Raw genomic sequence first — 22530 nt, forward strand, 5'->3', positions numbered from 1 at the left:
GAGTTTATTCACATTTCAGTAATTTTGAGGGTTATCATATAAAGATGAATCTTAAGTGATAGTGGGCTAGCAAATTGTGCTAATCATCATGAGCTTTTCATAGAAGTTAGGAGTGGTTGGACCAAAGACTACTCTCGGATTTTAACTTGAAGAGGCATAGTGAAATCTTTGGCAGGTTGGGTGAAAAGAATAATTAGATTTTAAATACCCTAGTGAGGTTGGGGAAAAAAAAATTACTAAGGTAACCTTTGGATTAGCAAATCTCTTTTGATGATAAAAATTAGATGTGGCCTATTTAGTTTTAGGGTGAACCAATAGAAATATCACATTTCAAGTTTTCTTTTTCCATTTTTTTACACTATTTGTAATCTTTTTCGTTTACCCAGCAAGTTTTCTATTTCTTGTTTGTTGCTTTTTACAATTAAGGATTGAATTATAATAAACTAAAAATTTAAAACCATAACCTTTTTCATATATGAATTCTATCTTTTCCTTTTAAGGCAGACTTTGTATTTATAAATCTCTAAATGTGTCTTGAAATGTCGTCTATTAAAAACTCCAAATTGATGTTACGAGATAGACATGTTTAATTAAAATGAAAAAGTATCAACCAAATCTTTCTTAACTATATTTTGAATATAATTTAATCACTTTTAATTATCTTTGAATCATTTTAATTTTTTTAACCACTTAATGGTTTAAATAACCATTTAAAAATTTTTCTTTAACAAATTTGAATCTAAGAGATAAGGAATAACTTTTCTTAGTTTGAGTGGATGTTACAATCATTCGTTTTAACTTTTTGTTAAATTAAGCATAAGAAAGTTTCTATTGAACTTGAAATTATGCTAAAATATTTTAATCTAAACAAAACAACATTCTTTTGGTTGTTTTTTTTCTTCTTCTTCATTTTAGAGCGGTTTGACTAATAGAAAATGATTTATAAGGTCTTATTTGTTATTTTGGATTTTTTTTTTCAAGTCTCTAGATATCTCCTCAAAGGATTGCAATTCATTTCCTTTTCCTTATTACATGTTATGTACATCTTCAAAAATGTATTCTTATCTTAAGAATCAATATCGCTAACCATCTCAACCAATCCATTATGAGTATATAAAATAAAAATGTCTCTCAACCGTTAGCTTTATTCTTGAATCATTGTTTATAAGATATGTTTGTATTTGCTTAAATTTTATGGACTAAGCAATTTTTTATTTGAAAAAAAATTCTCAGCAAGATTTGAAAGTATCAATTTTAAACACACGATTAATTAATCAAAACATAAATTGTCATTTATTGTCTTGTTCATTATAATAGTTATGTAGTTAGGATTACTTATTTCTACCTTTATTCTAAGCACATAAAACACGTCCTTGAAAAAATAAGATTTTTCCCACCACATTTCTCATTCCTAGTCAACTAGATAAGATATGTCTCTCGCAATACTACAACACGTCAGAAGAAAAAGTCTTCTTTCATACACTTAAATTCTAAAATATAATTTTACCCAAAGATCTGAACTCTTATAATTTGAATCAAACACTTGAGTTTCACAGGATCATAAAATATTGCCAAACACAAGCTCATTGTAGAAGGTAGACGCTGTGTTTTTCATTTTTTTTCCCCTAAAACATCATTTATGATTTTCTAGATTTGATTCATGAATAGAGAGTATGGGATTAGCATTTGTTAGTGACACATAACAAAGAAAATATAACCACTGTTTGGATTTGAGAATACTAAAATGTTTAAGGAAGCAAACATCACATGAGAGGTGCTGTTCCGCAGTTACTTCCTTGAAATGAATAAAGCATCTAATAATTAAGCGGCGCTGATTATGTTTGGCTGTGGACCCAAATTTAAAAAGTTGGATTGTGATATTTGCCAATTTTCAATAAAAATCAAGTTGCACGTACCACATGGCACATGTTAATTGGTTGGCCCAATAAGTTAAATACACAGCCATTGTGTATGCATCTTCATAATGAATGGTTAAGGAAGGGATTGATAAATGTTGAGGCAAAAACAATAATTATAATAATTGTGTCTAATGTAGAAATTTATGGACCTTGTGTTTTAGGTTGAGACAGAGATGTGATATGCACCAACACCAAAAGGTTAAGTTTTTGCCAGATTGGATGAGGGTGAGGGTGGAAGAAATTATTGGATAATTCGTCATCATCATTCTTTGTTCATAATCTCAGTCAATTATTATATGATGGGTAAACATATTTTTTTATTGAGGAGAAATTTTTTTAAATTTTATTACATTTATAGTATGATAATTTTCTAAAATCACAACCAAATACATGATAATCTCATGTCACCTAATAATATATCTGAGGGTTGAGAATTAATCAGCCTCAAATATCTTTTGTGGATGGGTTTTGTCTTAGGAGTTTTGACTTGGCCTTTTCTGAACTTGGCTTACAGGTAGCCACTTGATTGGCTCCAATAACACAGCACGAGTACAAACAAAGATTTCAGACCCTTGACTTGACCATGAAGATTTCAGACCTTTGCTCCTACGCTGTGACCAAACCCTACTTTTTCTCTTCTCTTACTTTGATTTTTCCCTCCCTCCCTACACATACATATACCTTGCTAATAAATAAGTAAATGATGTAAACAAAATTAAATTATTTGTACATTAAATATACAGTTTAAATTAATAAAATGAGATGAAGACAAATTTGGAAAAAAATAAAGATTATTAATTGTCATTATTTAAAATAATATAAAACAGACCATGATAAAATATATTCCTTTTTAGAGATATGAGATAAAACCGAATAGAATAATTTATTATTCACTGATTTTCAAACAAATTTGTCTATTTTCCAAACAATAAACTAACAATTCTAATCTACATTGATCCATCATCTCCTTTCGTTTATAATTAAATACTATAATATAGTCGTAATTCACATAAATGACTCCAAGCATAAATGCAATTGGAAGGGTATAACATACCTCCCATTTTTGGGAGTTTAATTTGGATCATCATCATCATAATCATATAATACTTTATCAAACTACTTTTATAACAAATTAACAATATAATATATGATTTAATAATAAAATTAAAAAAATAAATTTGATAGTAATTAACATAAAAGCTTTAAATTTTAATTTGATTAAAAATCACTTAAAAGAAGTAATTCTTATAACAACAATTTATTTAGAAATTATGATTAAAGAACAAAATAAAAAAAAAATTCAATGACATTAATTTGATATTAAAATATTAGAGATGGAGAACCATAAGCTTGAAATTCTAATGAAGTGGGTAACTTTAATTTGAAGGGATGTTCCTTGAACCATACAACCACGCAAATTTACTTCTCAGCAGCCAAACAGCACCACATCTCTGACTTCAGACCGCACACTTCAGCTTCGTCACAATTTCCTATACCCTTCGGGTTTCAATCCCATGCGCCTCTCCCCACGTGCTCCCTACTTCTCTAATTCTTTTTTTCTTTCACATATCATCAAATTATATTCACTTCATTATAATATTTATAAAACATTATGCTACTTTTTTTTTATTTGACGTTTGAAAGCTTATAAAAAATCAAAATTGGTTATTGCTTTAAATTTTATAAAATATATTTTTTATTTATTATTATCTTTACCAAATAAACATCAAATATTAAAGGTAAAATTATTTAAAAAATTTAATTATTTATTAATTTTATAAAAGGACAATAAAAAGCGAAAAAAATTAAAGTGTTTTTAAAATTAATCTTATTTCGAATTGATATTTAAATTAATGGAATAAATTGTAATTTCTATATTAATTTAAAAATTAAAAAATTTGAATGTAAATTATATTATTTTAAATTCACATTATAATAAAATTAATCAACTTCTATATATAAATTCTAATTACTTATCCTTAAATGATAGTATTTTTTAAAATATTGTTAAATGAAAGTGCTTTTAAAGATTTTTTTCCAATCATGTCAATTAATTTTTTAAGTTAATATTATTATAACTTTTTTTAATTTTTAGAAATTTATTTAATATAATAAAATATTTAATATTAATAATTATAATATTTATTAGCAAAAAATTTATCAAAATTTTATTTAATTTAAAAATGATTATATAATATATTTTAAATTATTTATTAAAATAATAATAATATAATTTAATAAGTAAACCGAAAAATTACCAGCCACAAAATTAAATTTGTACAAATTCAAATTTACAAAAGGGTAGAACTACTGTCAATTGCCACGTGCAATCCAACCATCGTTTCTTTCAATAGAACATCTCGCAGTGAATACTAACCCTTGCGTTGTTACGTTGTTCTCTTCAATCGTCTACGTGGCGATTGGTTACTTGCAACTCTTGTTTATGCCAAGTGACATTATTGGAACAGCTCGGATTGATCGAACGGTTCTCGAGCGATTCAGAATCATCCAACGGTATCTGGAAACCGTATAGAAATTGTGACTCTCTTTTCTCTTCCTTTCATCCTCCATTTTCCCTTCACAGCCCAAAAATTGTTCATGAAAACTTGAGTTCCGATTGAGAAATTTTGATAAATAGAGACTTTCTGAGTTTTTAACCTTTTCAAGGTATATACACTGCTTCATTAATGGCGCTTCTCTATTCATTTTTTTACTCTTTCCCCCCTTAAATAGCGGTTTCTAGTTGCTCTTCATGATTGAATGTTCGTGAAAAATTTGTACTTTGTAGACAAGCTTTGTCGTTTCAGGTTCTGGGTTTCTTTTATTTTACCTTATTTTATCTGATTTTGAAGTAAAGACATGCTTTTTTGTGCGTGTAAAAAAACGTTTAAATGTGTAAATTTTTTTGTGGTCTAAATAATGGAGGCTGTTACTGAAAAAGTGACTCAAGTTGTTAGCTTAGGATGGGATTTGGTTATCTTGATGGTTCCCACGTTGGGAATTTGTCTGTGTTGCCTATTTTAAGGTTTGCTATTTTTGTTTTTGTTTTTATTGGTTTTCTGCTTTGAATCTGTCACAGTTCGAATTATGTGTCAAGGTGGGTTCTATTCCTCTTGATTCTGGTTGTTGAGAAAATGGGTGTCTAAATTCAATGTACTAAGGAGTACTTTTTATGTTTTGGTTTTAATTTTGGGTATATATACAATTATACATTCAATGTAGAATACACTAATTTTAGGACAAATGTTTGTTGAGAATTTGTATTGGTCTTTGTTATGAGTACTAAATAGCTGTTTGGGAGAGCTGAAAACACGTGAATAACAGGCTATAAATTTCAAGTAGCACCAAACATTTTTGGTTTTGATTGCTACAACAACTTGTTTTTTGTGTGCTTTTCTACCGAAGGTTGTGGAGAAATTATTAAAGGGGAAAAGTGTTCTCTTTTCTGCTTTTCAAGGCTTTTGTTTTGCTGAGGTGCTTCTTTGAAACATTGGATTTCCTAAATTTCTGTCTTTCAACATTGTTTTCACTTCAATTTAGATTGTGTGCTAACTGATTTCTTCTTATTAGGCTTCCCAAACTAGAGGCTGCTACTTGTTCAAGAAGAGACTGTGCTCTTTTACATAGAAAGGGTTTTGCTGCAAGAACTTGACACGATTGTGTAAATGTCTGTGGCTTTTACCAATCTCTCATGGTGGTTATGGAGTGGAAAACATCAAGAGCCAAGAATCCCAAATGGGTCTTCTATGAATTCTTCAGCTGATTCAAATTTGTGGGAATCAGATGTATTGAGGTTTCCTTTGGTTCAGGCAAATGTGGGGTCCTCATCGAGAAGGGTGAAGCGCAAAAGGCATAGTAGGGAAGAGAGGAAGATAGATAGGGAATATGATGTTGTTCTGGTTCCATCTGATGGTGGATGTGTTTCTGGTTCTGAATCTGATGATTCTGACTGGTCAATTGGTTGGTTGGAGCCTCAAGGACCTGGTTTCCCAAGTGATGATGAAACAGATAACAGTTTTGCCGTGCTGGTTCCGTGCTATGGACGAGATTATGGTAGAATAGTGGAGGATCCAAAAAGCAATTTACTCAGTGCTGTTGGGAACTTTCCAGATAGTTATTCAGATGGTAAGAGCCTTTTTATTAATATCAACAATCACTGTGCTGTTTGAATGCATGGATTTAGATTGAACAATGAAGAGTGGTTAAAAATGTAAAAAAGCTGTTCTAAATGTTGGTTTCCTTTAATTTTTGTTGGGTTTGTGCACGTGATACTGATTCCAGTCAGAGCACAGTTTTAAGCATTGGTTCTTTACTTTTTTTACAATAACTTAATAGATTTCTCTTTTTACTCTTGAAAGTTCATTAGCCGATAAAGTCCAAAATAAATTTGTTAGTTAAAAAAGAAATTAGCCAGATATAATCCTTTGGTTATACTTAATCAGATGTTTTTTTTAAAGCTTATAATTTTGCATTTAGTGTTGTATCTAATTTAGTTTTTCTCTAGAGTAAGTTTCGTCATTTTGTTATAAATGAAGATTAAGTAGAGAATTCAACAATCTTGCTGCGTTTATATTTAAGGTCCATATGAGACAAATATGATTTGGGGTTGATAGGAATTTAACCATTTTTTCATTGATCTTTCTATGCTTTCTTGCCTTGTTTAGAATAGAATTTATCAGTTGAATATATAATTCTGCCTTTTCCTCCATGACCCTTGAGCCATTAGCTAGAATCAACAAACCTGTTATCAATAATGCATTACATTTTCTTCTAAATCCAATGGAGAGTTCACTTGGACATATATGTAGTATGATTGATATGTGATGTGAAGCTAATGTTCATGTGGACATTGTGCATGTATTTGCGGTTTTATGGAATTCAGATATTTGTTTTTCTACTGGTTGCTAGAAGTTTAAAATTTATGACCTTTTTTATCTGCAGAGAGCAAGAAATATGTGGAGAACTGGCTGTCTTCTCTTCGAAATACCTGATGCACAGCACACACAGTCATCATTGTGATCCTGCATTTTCCTGAGAAAAATCCTTTTTTGTGGTCTTGAGACAATAAACAATTGTATAATGTAAATATTGTAAAAAGGAAAATAGGCACTGTGATGTGATGTGAGAATATGATTGGTTAACATTGAGTCTTGGTTAATTCAAATCTATGAGGAGCAGATATGGTGAAGAATAAAGCAGTTTTGAAGATTTGTCACTATCTCAGAATGATGTACAAATGCTGTTCTGCTTTCTTCCTTGGAGAATCGAAAAACATTGTGGCGGAATTGAGAGCAGGACAAAGATGTGGATGAATGAATGCATGTTGAAGTGTGACTTTGGAACTTGCAATTCGTTGATGTAAATATTTATATGGATATGGGAATTGGTTCAATGTTCGATTATGTACTCAAATTTGTACATAACTGTATATAAATTTTGTATAACATGGGTGTACTCTGTATATATTTATCTGTTTTTGGTTCATGGAGGTATAGTTAAATTATCACTTTTGTATAGGTTATCAAGATTTTATTTGGGTAAAAAACTTAATTCCTTATACTTCTAGAATAAATTAAAAAAACTTGTGGCAGTTATTAATTATTTTCATAAATTTATTGTATTAAAAAGCAAATAAATAATTCATTAAGACTAATAAATATAGTTGTATATTACAAATCAACTGTTATAAATGAGAATACTTGTGAAGTGAAATATTTGTAACTTTCTTTCATATTTAGTTATTTGTGTAATTTTTAAAATTAAGATTGACTGTTTTTTCCTTTTTTTTGGGTTGATTTTATTTTAAATTTTTTATAAATACTAATATTTACATTTATAAAAATTCTCACAATAAATAATGTACAAAAAAAATGCATGTATAAGTGATTTAAGAGTAAAGAAAATATTAATAAAATTAATAATTAATTATAATAAAATAATTTGATTTCTTGGTATGTGTATTTTCTTAACAGATAAATATGAATAAAATTAAAAATATATAATATTTAGATGCTTTTAAATGGTTGATTTGTATTTGATTATTATCTGTTATAAAATTGTATTTTATTATCTTTGGTTCTACTTATAAAAAATAATTATTAATATTTTCTTGTCCTGATTATAAAAAATAAAGACCAATTTTTAAATACGTTAATCGTTGAATTATTTTTATATCCTTATTTATTATGATATTTGTGTTAATAATGTGCTAATTATTATTTTATATAAATTGAAATTTGACTGTTTAATATATAATAGATTAATTTATACATTTATTATTTTGAGTATTTTAAAAATTTAAAATAAATATATGACTTATAATTAATTTTTATTAAATTTGGTAATTCAAATATTTATTTTTATTATAAAATTGGAGATAGTAATTATTAATCTACAAAATTGCACAGAATATTGACATATTTAATTATTTATGCTTATTTTTGTTACGATTTTTTAACGTATGTCCAATGCAACATGCTAAAAAATTTAATAAATAGTAATTTTATTAAAAATTATAACATCTAGTGTTATCAATACATTAAATTTAAGAATGTTACATGATTTTTAATAAAAATTTATTGTATATAAATTTTATTCATTATCAATACGAAGGATTTAAGAATATAATATGAATAGTAATTCTCTAATGATTAAACCGAAAAACTATGTGCATGGTTCGATTCATTACTCTTCCGTGTTGTTTGACTCAAATACCTCCTTCTTCTATATGTGCCTTTATTACTATTACTATTGATGTTAATCCTCCTTTCAAAATTTTGTTATCTGAAACACGCAATGAAAATAAACTATATTTCAGAGATCTTAAAATAGTATTATTTTATGTTTAGAGTGAAATTTAAAATTATTTAATGATACAAATTATTATGACGTGTTATCACATTTTAACTTTTTTATGACAATAATTAAAATTATTGATAACTTTTAATTTTAAGGACAAATATTTAAAATTTTAAATGCAAAGGACTAGGTTGAATGGTGTTACAAAACTAAAACAAATGTTACTTGAATATATTCACTCTTAAGGGTATGCATCATATTAAAATAAATAAGGAAAAAAGAAAAGAATTTTTATTTCTTATATTTAGAAAAAAAATATTAGTAATTGTTTATTATAGGTAGAATTGAAGGTAATATTTAATTGTTGCTACATATTTCAAAAAGAAATTCACACAAAATTTGTTGTAGTAAGTTAATATTGTGTAGTCTAAACTCTAAATAAATAACATAAAATTATTTCAGCGTAATTTATGATTTTCTTAAATGAGATATTTTACAAAGAAATAATTTTTTTGCTTCTATTAAAATGGATTAACAGAACATGAAAACAAAGGTACCCCCATATGGTTAAGAGCCAGCTTAGTGAAAACAAGCGATTCTATATCCAGACTTGACCTATTCACAAAATAATAATAAAAAAAAATAGATAATAAATTTCAGCAAAATAAAATAATCGAATTATTGCACTGTAAAAACTTATTATCCTTGCGTATATTCTCTTAAGGAAAGTGGTTAATCAAATTAATTTTCCATTTTTGGGTCGAAAGTTAGAACTAATTTGCTCGCTGTTACCTATCACAAAGGAAGAAAATAAGGCCAAGTGTTAATTGGTAACGTTAGTGTCTGTTTGCCAATTCATTGGAAGCTCACAGAATCGATGCTTATTAATTTAAAAAAAAAATATTTATCTAAATTGTTTTGTAAAATGTGTATATTAATGAAAGAAACAGAATGTTAATTGTTACAAAAAAGTAAGTTTTGGTTTTGGATGCTCCAATTATTCTTTTGATAGCTAAAGTTTGTTAAATTTCTTTTCTTAGGTTGCCAACAACTAAACCAACATTTGAGCACTCCAAAGGACCCAACACCATACACCTATGAACGAGGCGAAGTATCCTCCTCTCCATGTGTACGACATAAGAGGACATTTTGGTCAACTCGTGATTTTATTTTCCTCATAATTTCATTAATCACCATGATTATGAAAATCAATGCTTTTTCTCTGATCAGAGATTTTGTGGGCCATTATCTGCCTTTGTCACATTGTTGGTTTCAGTAATGATCATCAAGCTTTTGCCTCAATGGGCTGAATAATGTGCATTATTCATGATTGCTACCTAAGACGATAACAAAATGTTGCAAAGAGCAGCAAGCAATGCATATTCATGGTGGTGGGCAAGCCACATAAGAACAAAACAGTCCAAATGGCTGGACCAAAGCCTCCAAGGTACATCTGTTACATTATTGTTTTCCAACGTTATAAGTTCCATCAAAACACATTTTCATGGCCATTAGGTTCGTTGTTAACGTAAGACTTAGGAGGGATCAATTTTCGGGCCATTTTAGAATGACAGCGTTTTCATTTTTTGAATTTCTTAAATTAACAATTGGAAACTGTGGAAATTGTTCATTCGTTCCAAGCTGGCAGGCAATCAACATGCACAAAAAATATGCATTTCCTTCGTAATATAGTGGTTGCCTTTTCTTATTTATTCACCATTTTCAGAGCGGTGTATGATACATACATGACAAGATATAAAGTATAATCAATTAATGATTTTAGAGAAATAAATTCTTAAACTAATCCATGAGAATAGGTCTGAGACATTATAGTTTGTGAGATTTTAAAAAACCTTCGTTAGTCTTTGATATTACAAAATGTCATTTTTTATTTTTATTTCTCATTATAATTTTTACAGATAAGAAGACTAAATGAATTGTTTTATAAAATCAAGGACTAGGAGATTTGAACTAAAATGAATTAAGGAAAGCAAAATAATAAGAATGACCTGAAAATCATATATATACACATTGGTGGCATAAATTATATATATATATATATATAGTATAATAATAGCCAATCGTAGCTGTACCATTTTCATTGGTGCATAATCCCTTCCCATATGTTTCTAATGGCTGAAGTTCTTAACTGCATAATTATACTTTAACTTCTGGAATAACATCTACTTACAATGATGATGCTAATAAAAATTAACAGATATGGAGGAGAAGGTGAATGAGACCCTCCAAATCCTGCGTGATGAAGGAGACTCATTTGCTCAGAGGGCAGAAATGTACTACAAGAAGAGGCCAGAGTTAGTAAGCTTTGCGGAAGAAACCTTTAGAGCATACAGATCCTTAGCAGAGAGATATGATCATTTGTCAAGGGAACTCCAAAGTGCCAACCGCACTATTGCTAGTGTCTTCCCAGATCAAGTTCCATGCCAAATTGAAGAATATGATGAAGAAGAAAGTGAGTCAGGAACTAATTCATCATTTCAAGACCCCAACAATCAAACACATAATAAAGCAACCATTCCGAAAGTGCCCAAGACTCCAAAGAAGGATTTTAGAAGCCATTCCATGTTGCTATCTAGAAAGAGTCAACTTAGGAGGACTACTAGTTCAGCAAAATATATTCCAACTACTCCAACTTCAGGCCTTACAAAAGCTGAAGCATTATCAGAAATTGACAAGCTTCAGAAAGACATTTTGGCACTACAAACTGAGAAAGAGTTTGTGAGAAGTTTGTATGAACGTTCCTATGAGAAGTACTGGGAAATTGAGGACCAGATCACAGCAATGCAGAAAAAGGTTTGCACCTTGCAAGATGAGTTTGGTGTTGGTACAGTGATAGAAGATAATGATGCTAGAGCTTTGATGGCAGCCACAGCTCTAAAATCATGCCAAGAGACCCTTGCTAAGTTGCAAAAGATACAAGCACAATCATCTAAAGAAGCTAAAGTGGAGTATGAAAGGGTTAAGGAAGCTCATGAGATGTTTGAGACCCTTAGAGACCAATTCATTTCTAAATACACAAGTCAACAAGACCAATATGATGGGGACAAGTGTAAGAGTGTAGTGACAGAACACAAATGCATTGACGAAGATATGGTTTGCATGGAACAAGAGGAGCATGATGTGGTACAGTTGAGAGAGAAAATTAAGAAAAAGTTGGAGGAAGATTCAGGTAACTCACTCACTGTGACTGAAATGGCTGAGTGCATTGATGAGCTTGTAAATAAGGTTGTTACCTTGGAAACTGCTGTTTCATCTCAGACTGGTTTGGTAAAGAGACTAAGATCAGAAACAGATGAACTTCAGACAAATATGAAGAAGTTGGAAGAGGACAAGGAAATGCTCATAGAAGGTTCGGAAGTTACCAATAAGAAGCTAAAAGACTTGGAGGAGGAGTTGCAGAGAGTTAAACTGCTAAACAGAAGTGTCAAAACTCAAGACAACAGCCTCCAAACACACTTCACTGAAGCTAGTTGTAACATTGAGCACCTTTCTGGAAAATTGAATGACATGAAGCTAGATGTGGAAGATGAGAACTTAGTACTTTACAAGAAGAAGAAAGGGAACAAGTCAGAAAAACATGGTGATGAATTGTCTGTTGATAACTCAGAAGTCATGAAGGGTGTTAAGACAATAAGGGAAGATGATGATGCTAACAAGAAGTCCAGTTTGAGAACTATTACTTTTATGAATGAGGGGATTCAAAAGCTGGTTCATCAGGATAAGGATGATTTGTCTGACACAGTGAGCAATGTTGACATCGAATCACAGGATTTAGACCATGGTGAGGAAGAACAACCTAACTGGAGGCAGATGTTTATAAGTGGATTAGATGACAGAGAAAAGATTCTGTTGGAGGAATACACATCAGTTTTAAGGAACTATAAGGATGTCAGGGTGAAGCTCAACGATGTTGAAAAGAAAAATCGGGACAGCATTTTTGAGTTGACACTTCAGGTAAGCTATGTTCAATCTGTAATATTTACTTAAATTGTATAATCATTTTAAAAAATCTGATATTGATTACATATACTAAGTTTTATATCTATACACGGGAAAAGATGATATTTTAAAACAAAGAACGTATCAAATATTCCCGCAATGATTTTGTATGATTTTATTTTTACCAGTATGGTGTAAAAATTTGGATCCTCTGGTATTATTAAATAACATGACATGGCTTATTAGAGAGAGAAACAAAATTTTTATCAAATAATGACCCACCAATAAGCATGATTGGTTATAGGACCCATTAATTAAATTGGTAAAAATGTATCTTTCTTTTTCTAAAATGACTATTAAACAACATGAGAAGATCCAAATTTGTTCTTACTTTGGTTTTTGTAAAAAACTGTGCAAATATCATTCCTTTACAAAGCAAGGTTTCATATTACAATAATGGGTCTCACGTGTATTTTTTTATTGAGAAAAATATGAAAACTGATAAGGAACCATTGCAGGACTAATGATGCTCTCAGTAATAAAACAAAACAAAAAAAAAAAATTGTGTATTATTGCATAAATAATACAACAATTTCTCCTTAAAAACAGTAAATTATTTTGGTTTCAGTAAGTTGTATGCTCAATATTATGTAGTAGAGACAATGCCCTCCACTCCTACTAATCTACAATTTCCCGTGCAGCTAAGGGAGGTGAAGAATGCTCTTGCCACAAGGGATAAAGAGATACAGTTTTTACACCATAAGATGAACTGTCCAGACACAAACCCTGATGAAAGTCCCTACACTATGACAACAGAATACAAATACACACCCCGCGAAGCGCTTCTCGTTCAGGACTCAGACAATTCACCTTTGAATTTAGACGGCAATGCAGCCAGAACTCCTTTTGCAGAACAAGGTGACACAGGAAATATTCCCTTATCACCTGTGAACATAACACTAGAAAAGCTCATGGAAAATCAAGATAACAAGCGCCAAGACCTCTCAAACTTGGAGAAGAAATTCCGCTCAGACATTGATGACTTGCTAGAGGAGAATCTAGAGTTCTGGTTGAGGTTCAGCACCTCAGTTCATCAGATTCAAAAGTTCCAAAACTCCATTCAGGACTTAAAAGCTGAACTAAGAAGCATAAGGGAACACAACAACAAAAGGGGTGAAGGGCATTCACATTCTAGACACCAACCTATACAATCTCAACTTAGGCCAATATTTAGACACCTGAGAGAAATAAGAACTGAGTTATCACTTTGGCTTGAGCACAATGCAGTTTTGCAAGATGAATTGCATGGAAGGTATTCATCATTGTGTAACATTCAAGATGAGATAGCAAGGACTGCGAGTGCAGATTCTGGTGCTGATAAGGGAGAGCTAATCAGTAAGTATAGAGCTGCCAAGTTCCAGGGAGAGATTCTCAATATGAAACAGGAGAATAGCAAGATTGCAAGTGAGTTGCAAGCTGGCCTTAGCCTTGTGAAGGGATTGAAAAATGATGTTGAAAAGACACTCGATGAGCTAAATGAAGCTATTGAGATTAACGGTAATAATAATAATAATAATAATAACAGTAGTAGTAGTAGTAATGGTCGCGTGAAACACTCATCAAGTCGTGTTCGAATACCCTTGAGGTCTTTCTTGTTTGGAGTCAAGTTGAAGAAGCAACGACACCAATCTCCTTCACTATTTGCATGTGTCAACCCCGCACTGCACAAACAATACAGTGTTCATGATCATGCACCCGCCCCAATATAGATCAATTTCTATTGCCATATTAAATTGTACTTGTACTGCTGAACCCTAAATCATGTAGTTTGATTGTGATAATATATATATAACTTTTAAGTTATTGTGTTGTTTTTTATTTCAACATTGGTTTTGTGTGTTTGTGGTATGCACGTATTAGAAAAAGCAAATGATTGATTTCATGTCAACATTTGTCTCCTTTTTACATGTTTATTTTCATAAATATAAGATGCATGCATTTTAAAATTAGATTTAAATATATTTTTAGTTTATATATTTTGTGAGATTTTAATTTTACTTTCTAATTTTTTTAGTTCTTAATTTTTTTTAAATTCACCGGATGTTTTCATTCGTTGTTGTTGTGAAATTTTGAATACCCTACTTTACTAATAAATATTAAATTAAAAATCAACATCGTCTTTTATATATCTTATTTTTTGGGTTAAAAAATACCACTTTTTGTCACGTCAACTAATTTCTTAAATTCTAATTTTAACCCACCTTTATTATGTGTCTCTTATTCAATTTAAATCCCTTCAAACTTTTATCTAATGAAATTACAATTATACATTACATATTATGATCTTTTGATAATCTGAATCACTATATATTATTAGTGTTTATTTTACTAAAATTCTTCTATTATGAATTTTGATTATTGGTACATTTTTATGAATGATTTTATTTGTAATTTATTTCTAAATTAATAGGTAGAATTAGAATCAATTTTCAATTGTCACTTTCTTGTATTAAAAGCTTGTTAATAGGAATGAAAATGTGAATTTCACCTTTCAATTTTATAGCTTCTTAAATTTTTCTTAGTTTCAACATTTGGTAATCAAAGTTTTTTTTTTTTTAGAGACTTGGTAAAGTTAAAAATTCCACCAAACACAAAAAAATTTACATTGAGAATTGCAAATGCAATTTGATAACCTAGCCATAACAATACCAATTTTGAGGGTGAGAATTATTATCTATGAACAATTAGAAATGAGACTTTTCTTGATGCAAGTGATCTTTGGGAAATTGTTGAGGAGGATTATTAGGTTGCATAATTACTAGAAAATCTAGTGCTTAATTAAATCAAGTTTCATAAGGAAAGAAAATAGCAAAAGTCAAAGGCAAAATCTTACCTATTTCTTACTATTTTTCCAATGATCTTTACTAGAATTATAACTCTGAAGTTAACAAAGGTCATCTAGGATTTTCTTAAGTAAGAATATAAAGAAAATAAGAAAATCAAAGGGATGCAAGTGCTGAATTTGATTAAGAAGTTTGGGATGCAGCAGATGAAAGAGTCAGAAAATGTAAAAGAATGTTTTAACAAACTTCAAAGCATTGTCGATAAAGTGAAGTTGCTTGGAATTGAGTTTTCTAATATGAGAGTTGTTCAAATAATTATTGTGACTATTCTTGAGAAGTTTGAATTCATTATTTCCTCTTTGAAAAATTTCAAAATGTTGTCAATTATCACTTAAACAGAATTGTTATATGTTTAGCAAGAACAAGAAGAAAGGAGACTCATGATGGAGGAGGGCATGATTACAAGTGCATTACAGGCCAAACTAAATCTCAATCATGGCTACAAAAAAGAGAAAAAAAAAAGGCTCAAGGAAGCAACTTTGAGCAAGGAACAAAGGCAGCATTATGGAAATTAATCTCACTTCAAATGCTAGAAAAGGCCTAATATATGCTGCAACAAATGCAACTAGTTTGGTCATATTACAAAAATTTGTAAGAACAAAAGTCAGCCTCAAATTGAGGCTCAAGCGGTTGATCAACAAGAATAGGAAGAGCAGTTATTTGTAGCAACATATTTTGCCATCAACAACAACAGTGAAAATTGGTTACTTGACCATGGATGCACATATCATATGACCTATAATGAAGAATTGTTTATAAAGTTGGATTGAATAATTGTTTCAAAAGTAAGAATTGACAATGGAAAGTACATAATGAAAAGGCATGACACTGTTGCAATTTAAAGCTGCTCAAGTATAAAAATAATGACTAATGTGTTTTATATACTTGATATTAATTAAAATTCATTAAGTGTTGGCCAGTTACTTGAAAAAGACTACAAAATCTTGTTTGAAGACAAAATGTGTTTGATTAAAGATGCAAGTGGGTCAGATTTGTTCAAGGTCAAAATGAAAGGAAAAACCTTTTCTTTAGATCTAATGGAGGAAGTACAAGTTATTATTTCAAGTTTAGTTAATATCACTGAACTTTGGCACAAAAGAATAGGTCATTTTAACTATGATGTACTATTGAACATGAAGAAGCACAATATTGTGAAAGACTTGTCATCACTAGAAGATTAGTTTAATAGTTGTAATCTGTGACAATATGGAAAACAAACCAGGCTACCATTGTCATAAGCAAGTTGGAGAGCTTCATAGAAATTTCAATTGATTCACATAAGCCTTGTAGGACCTCAACCTGAATTGTCTTTAAAAGGAGTAGATATTATATATTGCCTTTATTGATGATTTTACAAAAATGTGTTGGATTGATTTTGTGAACTTTAAGTCTAAAGTTGCAGGAGTGTTTTGAAGGTTCAAGACTTGGATTGAAAATTAATCTAACAATAAAATTGAGGTTCTAAGGTCTAATAATAGAAAATAGTACACCTAAAAAAATTTAATTCTTTATGTGAGGAGGGTGGAATTAAGCACTAGGTTACTTTATAACAAAATAGAGTGAGTGAAAGGAAGAATAAAATAATAATATAAATGACTATATGTATAATGTAACACCTTAAATTTAATTTCTATTTAGTAATAATTTCAAAAATTAAAATAATCAATTTTCACAAAATACTTTAAAATAAGGAAAGAGTTACAAATTAATATCAAATGACTGCTACAAGACCTATTTCAGTTTCAACAATTTTCAAAATAAAAGCTAAGTCTTATAGCAATTCATCCATCCTTTCACTGAGTCCAGTGTTGATTGTCTCGATTACCTGAAAAATGAATGTAAGGGTGAGTACTCTACATTACCCAAAAACACACAATCAACGTAGAGTCTCACCTCCATAACATTTCAAATATATTAAACAAATACAATCACAAGCAACATTTCACATCCATAATTACAATTCATAAACCCATGCATATGCACGCCAGCCACACCCACACCCACTGTGGCATTGTGATCACAAATTTATACCATGAATGGTCGCCGGTTACCCCCGTTTCACGGATACCACGTGGACAGTTACAGGTCGCTCAGCAAAGGTAATGGTCAGAGGTCTAGTCAGGAAGAGAATGTGTAATCTGTCGTGCACCCGTTCCACAGTCGATGTCACCACCACTCCCTATTCCCCAAGGTATTTCTACCGTCCTCATCTCCCATACCCCCAGTGTATCGCTGAACCATTCACAGCACATTACAACGGTTCTAACACGCCCATTCACCCATATTTCATTCACGCATGTAGTAATCATGCTTACACACGGCACACAGCCTACAATTATCGTTCATATTACATGGCCCTTGGGCCCATATTTTCAAAATATTCATTCAAATATACGATAGAAGTGCCCCTACCCATTCACAACACTCGGCATACATGCCCTCATTCTATCACACAATGTCCACATATCACGGCACATGGCCCACATTACATTCCTCAGCAATTTCCTACCCACTAACTCAGTCATAACACAATATTCAGCAAAATAACAACAATTCATGCATAAAATAGTAGGATAAAGTCTCCCCTTACCTTAGATTGACGTCCCACACGTTAAATCAACCAAGAAGTGTTCCTCCTCATGGATTTCGTCCTAAAACACATTGAAGAACTCTATGAGAACCCAAGGAAACCCAAAAACAGAGAAAAATGGATGAGAAACAGAACCCTAACCATTAAAACTCACCTTCAAGCGTTCCCCATACAGATTCAACCTTCAATCAAGCTCCCGAACGGCTTTGGAGGCATTGATCGGTGAAATAGGGCTTTGGGTATGAAAGTATCGAAGGGAGAGGGAGAAAATAACTCTCCCCGAACCCTAACCCCTTTTAAATCCTTTTTTGGTCGCGACACTCTCGCTGCAGCGACATGCTCTCTCGCTACAGCGAAAAAACCAGAAAAAACTGCACTCTAGTTTATGCAGAATCTCGCTACAGTGAAACTGCACCCAGAAATGCACCCCAAACTGTTGCTCTCTCGTTACAGCGAGAAGGTGACAGTTTCAGTCTTTCCTCCCAGGGCTCTCTCGCTGCAGCAAGAACAACCCAGTATCACGCTCTGCACTTAGCCCATTTCAACCCTATCTAGTCATGCCTACACACATCCATATACTTAATACACATAAATATCATTATCAAGCGAATCAACACACGTGTATATATATATATATATATATATATATATATATGCATTTAAATTTATATAAATAATAACAATTAAATATTACCAAATTTCGGGGTGTTACATATAATGCATGAGAATGGACTTCCAAAGAAGGTACAGGTTGAAGCTACAAATACAACAATGTTTTAATTAATCATGCTTCCTACACAAGTAATATAAGGAAAAACTTATGAAACATTCTATGGCTATAAATCTTTTATTTAAAACTTTAAAATCTTTGGATGTGTTTGTTTTACTTATGTGCCAAAGGTGAAATGAGATAAGATGATTAAAAAGGAAAAAGCAAGAATATTCATGTGTTGTAGCACATGAAAATAAGCTTATAAAGTCTTCCAACGATAAACTAGTAAGATTATAATAAGTAAAGATGTTCATTTTGTTAAAGATAAATAACGAAGTAAGGAAAAAGATGAATGTAAGTAAGTTCCTAATTTTTCTTTAAAGAAAATAAAGAGGAAAATTTTGATGATCCACTTGTTAGAGGAACCAGATTACTTTGTGATATTTATGAAAAGTGTAATATTGTTGTCTTAAATTTTTCTGAATAAAAAAAAGATCCAAAATGCATTGTTGCAATGCAGAAGGAGCTTAAGATAATTGAGAAAAACCAAACTTAAAAATTTGTTCCTAAACTCTAACACAAATGTTATTGGTGTTAAATGGATGTTTACAACCCAAATACAACTCAAATTGTTCCATTAATAAGCATAAGGCCAGACTTGATTTCTCTAAAACATTTGTTTCAATTGCTTGGCTTCATACAATCAGATTAATTTTTACTTTTGTAGCACAAAAAGGATGGAAGGTGTTTTAGCTTGATGTAAAATATGCTTTTCTTAGTGGTTATTTGCAAGAAGAGATATATGTTGGACAACCTCAAGACTTTGCACTTAAAGGATAAGAAGACAAGGTCTATTTGTTAAAGAAAGTCTTGTATGGTTTAAAGTAAGCTTTGAGGGTTTAGTATAGTAGGATTGATAAGTACTTGTTGAATATTGGTTTCACAAAAAGTTTCAATGAGTCAATTATTTATATGTAATACTTGAATTCTTAGATTTAAATTGTTTCTTTGTATGTAGATGATATCTTGGTAACATGAAATGTTATTGCATTTGTTGACGAGTTCAAGCAAAATATGATGAAAGCCTTTAAAATGGTAGACTGGGGCGCTTTTTCTTGGCATGGAAGTCAAACAAGATAAGAAAGAAATTTTTATCAGTTAAAAGAAATATACAAAAGAAATTTTCAAGAAATTTCAAATGAAGATTTCTAACCCTATGGGTACTCTAATGTTTCAAAAGTTGAAGGTTTGGAAAAGAATGGTGCAAAAAAAGTTAATTAGACTAATTATATATGTCTTGTTGGTTGTCTCATATATCTTACAATAATAAAACCTGATATTTTGCAATTTACAAGTGCTCTTTTTAAATTTTTACACTATGCAAGTGAAGTGTATCTTTAAGCTACTAAACTGTGTTGAGATATGTCAAAAAAACTATTAGTTATGAAATTTGGTTCAAGTATGATCAATAATTTAATCTCCAATTATTTTCTAACATTGATTGGGAAGGTTCATTTGATGATATGAAAAGAACTTCTTGGCACAACGAATTGTTGAAGTAGATTTCATAGTTGTTATTGCATCTATTAATTAAGTCTTATGGCTTAGGAAAATTATAGCTAATCTACAAGTAGTTCAAACATATTCAACTAAAGTGTTTGTTGATAATCAAGCAACAATTGCAATTTCTAATGATTCAAATTTTCATGAAAAGAGACATCTTTACTAAAATGCTTCTAAAAGAACAATTCAAAAACTTGAGACAAACGTCAGAGTCAATAGCTATTGATGCAAGAAGAAGTTTGAAGAATTTGAATTAGTATCTCTTAAAGGTTGTTGTTAGTATGAATAAAAATGTGAGTCTTAGCTTTAAATTTTATACCATCTTAAATTTCTTTTAATTCTAACATAGACCAAAATGATTGGTCAATTTTTTTCATGTTGACATAAAAATTATGAATGTTATCGAATGTTAGTAAATTTAAACATAGATCAATCTCCATTAATATTGACTAAGCTTATTACTAATTGACTAATTATAAAATAAATTGATCAATCTCCATGAATTATCACAAATATGACTATAATTTTATTACAAGTTAATTAAAGATGACTCAAGTTCATCTTTTATTGTCTATCTAAACATATCAATTTTTTTCATTTTTGTTCCCTTAAAAATTTGAATAGATTCATACAAGAAACACTTGCACTTAAAATATGATTAGATATATAGGTCTAACTAATACAATATTCTAACTTTTATTTAAAAAAATTATACTATTGTTATTAAATAAAAAATCAACTCTATTCACAAAAATTAAATAAATAAAGAATTAACTTTTCTAAGAGTTTAAATGATATACTTAAAGTTTCTGAGTTAAGGATGAAAGAAAAGAAGATGTTATAGAAAAAAGTGAAGTAAAATACGAAACAAAGATTTTATTATTTAAAAATTTTAAAAGTTTTAAAAAATAATATTTTTAATATATTTTAAAATAATATTATTTTATGTGTAAAATAAACAGTTATATGTTATTTAATGTAATAAATTATTATTATATTATTAAATTTTAATATCTTTTAATAATAATAACTAACACAATTTGCAATTGTTAATTTTAAAAACCAAAATCTTAAATTTTTGAAAACCAACTTTAATAAAATTATTTACTTGTTTATCTCAAAATAATTTCTCCAGTTGGACTTCTTCCTGTTCCTGAATTGACAACAAATATTTGAAGTTCATCTATTTCACAAATATTATACCACATCTCAAAAGTTGAATAATACTGTAGTGAAATAAATACTTTATTTAGTATTACATTTTCGTAAATACATGTAATTCTACACAATTCAGACTAACTTTTGAGTTTAAAGTATGCATATGAAGTCTATTAACAAAAATCCAAATATACAATAAATAATTAAAATTTCATTCAATTTTACACTTTATTAAAAGGTTCACAGGATATTAAAAAAAATAACAAAATCTTCTTACACCAGTATAAGTCTAACAACTCGTATACTTAATTTGAACTTTTCATTTATCTTAAATATAACCATTAAAATAATAAATTATAATCCGTTAGACTTAAGTTAAATAAAAAAACTCAAATTAAATAGAAAATCCTTCCTTTAAAAAAAATTATTGAAAAAAATATGTCTATTTTATCCATTATAAAAATTGCAAAGCAAAAATCTAATACATTCAGGATAATTTTGTATTTATTAATTATCATCTCAATGCATCTTTTTTCATGAGATCTAAGATGCCAGATAAAGTTCAAAATGATGAAGTAGGTAATTCTAATCTTGGGCAACAATCTAATAAATTATCCAAAGGAAAATTATCGTTTAAGAATATTCATTAATTCAAATTAACTCCAGAAGCCTGACAATCAACCGAAACCAAATTAACCAGTTCAATTTAGTGTAGATAATTAATTTATTTTGCATTAAACTTGATACAATATATTATTGATTTGATTTTCTAGTTAATGAATTTTCAACTCGAGACCTAAACCATTAAGCCAACCAAGATTTTTATTTTTAATTATTATTTGATCAATTTTAATTTGCGTCCTCTAAATTCAATTTATTTTTTGATTTGATGTTTTAATTTTTTATTTAACTTAATCTGTGTCATTA

The 22530-nt window shown here is 29.8% G+C and overlaps 2 protein-coding genes across 2 annotated transcripts; both read left to right on the forward strand.

Moving 5' to 3' along the window:
• The first annotated feature begins 4481 nt into the window (after positions 1–4481).
• LOC113847451 lies at positions 4482–7409 on the forward strand. Its single transcript, XM_027476572.1, has 3 exons — positions 4482–4586; positions 5490–6044; positions 6861–7409. Exons 2-3 carry the CDS (start codon positions 5585–5587, stop codon positions 6908–6910), a joined length of 510 nt encoding a protein of 169 aa, XP_027332373.1. The 5' UTR covers positions 4482–4586; positions 5490–5584; the 3' UTR covers positions 6911–7409.
• Positions 7410–10937: 3528 nt separating this feature from the next.
• Positions 10938–14446, forward strand: LOC113848513 (protein NETWORKED 2A-like). Its single transcript, XM_027478074.1, has 2 exons — positions 10938–12692; positions 13379–14446. The coding sequence occupies exons 1-2, from the start codon at positions 10938–10940 to the stop codon at positions 14444–14446; spliced, it is 2823 nt and encodes a 940-aa protein (XP_027333875.1).
• Positions 14447–22530: the final 8084 nt, after the last annotated feature.

Source organism: Abrus precatorius, unplaced genomic scaffold (genome assembly GCF_003935025.1).
Source record: "Abrus precatorius isolate BTA unplaced genomic scaffold, Abrus_2018 Scaffold8, whole genome shotgun sequence".
NCBI lineage: Eukaryota > Viridiplantae > Streptophyta > Magnoliopsida > Fabales > Fabaceae > Abrus > Abrus precatorius.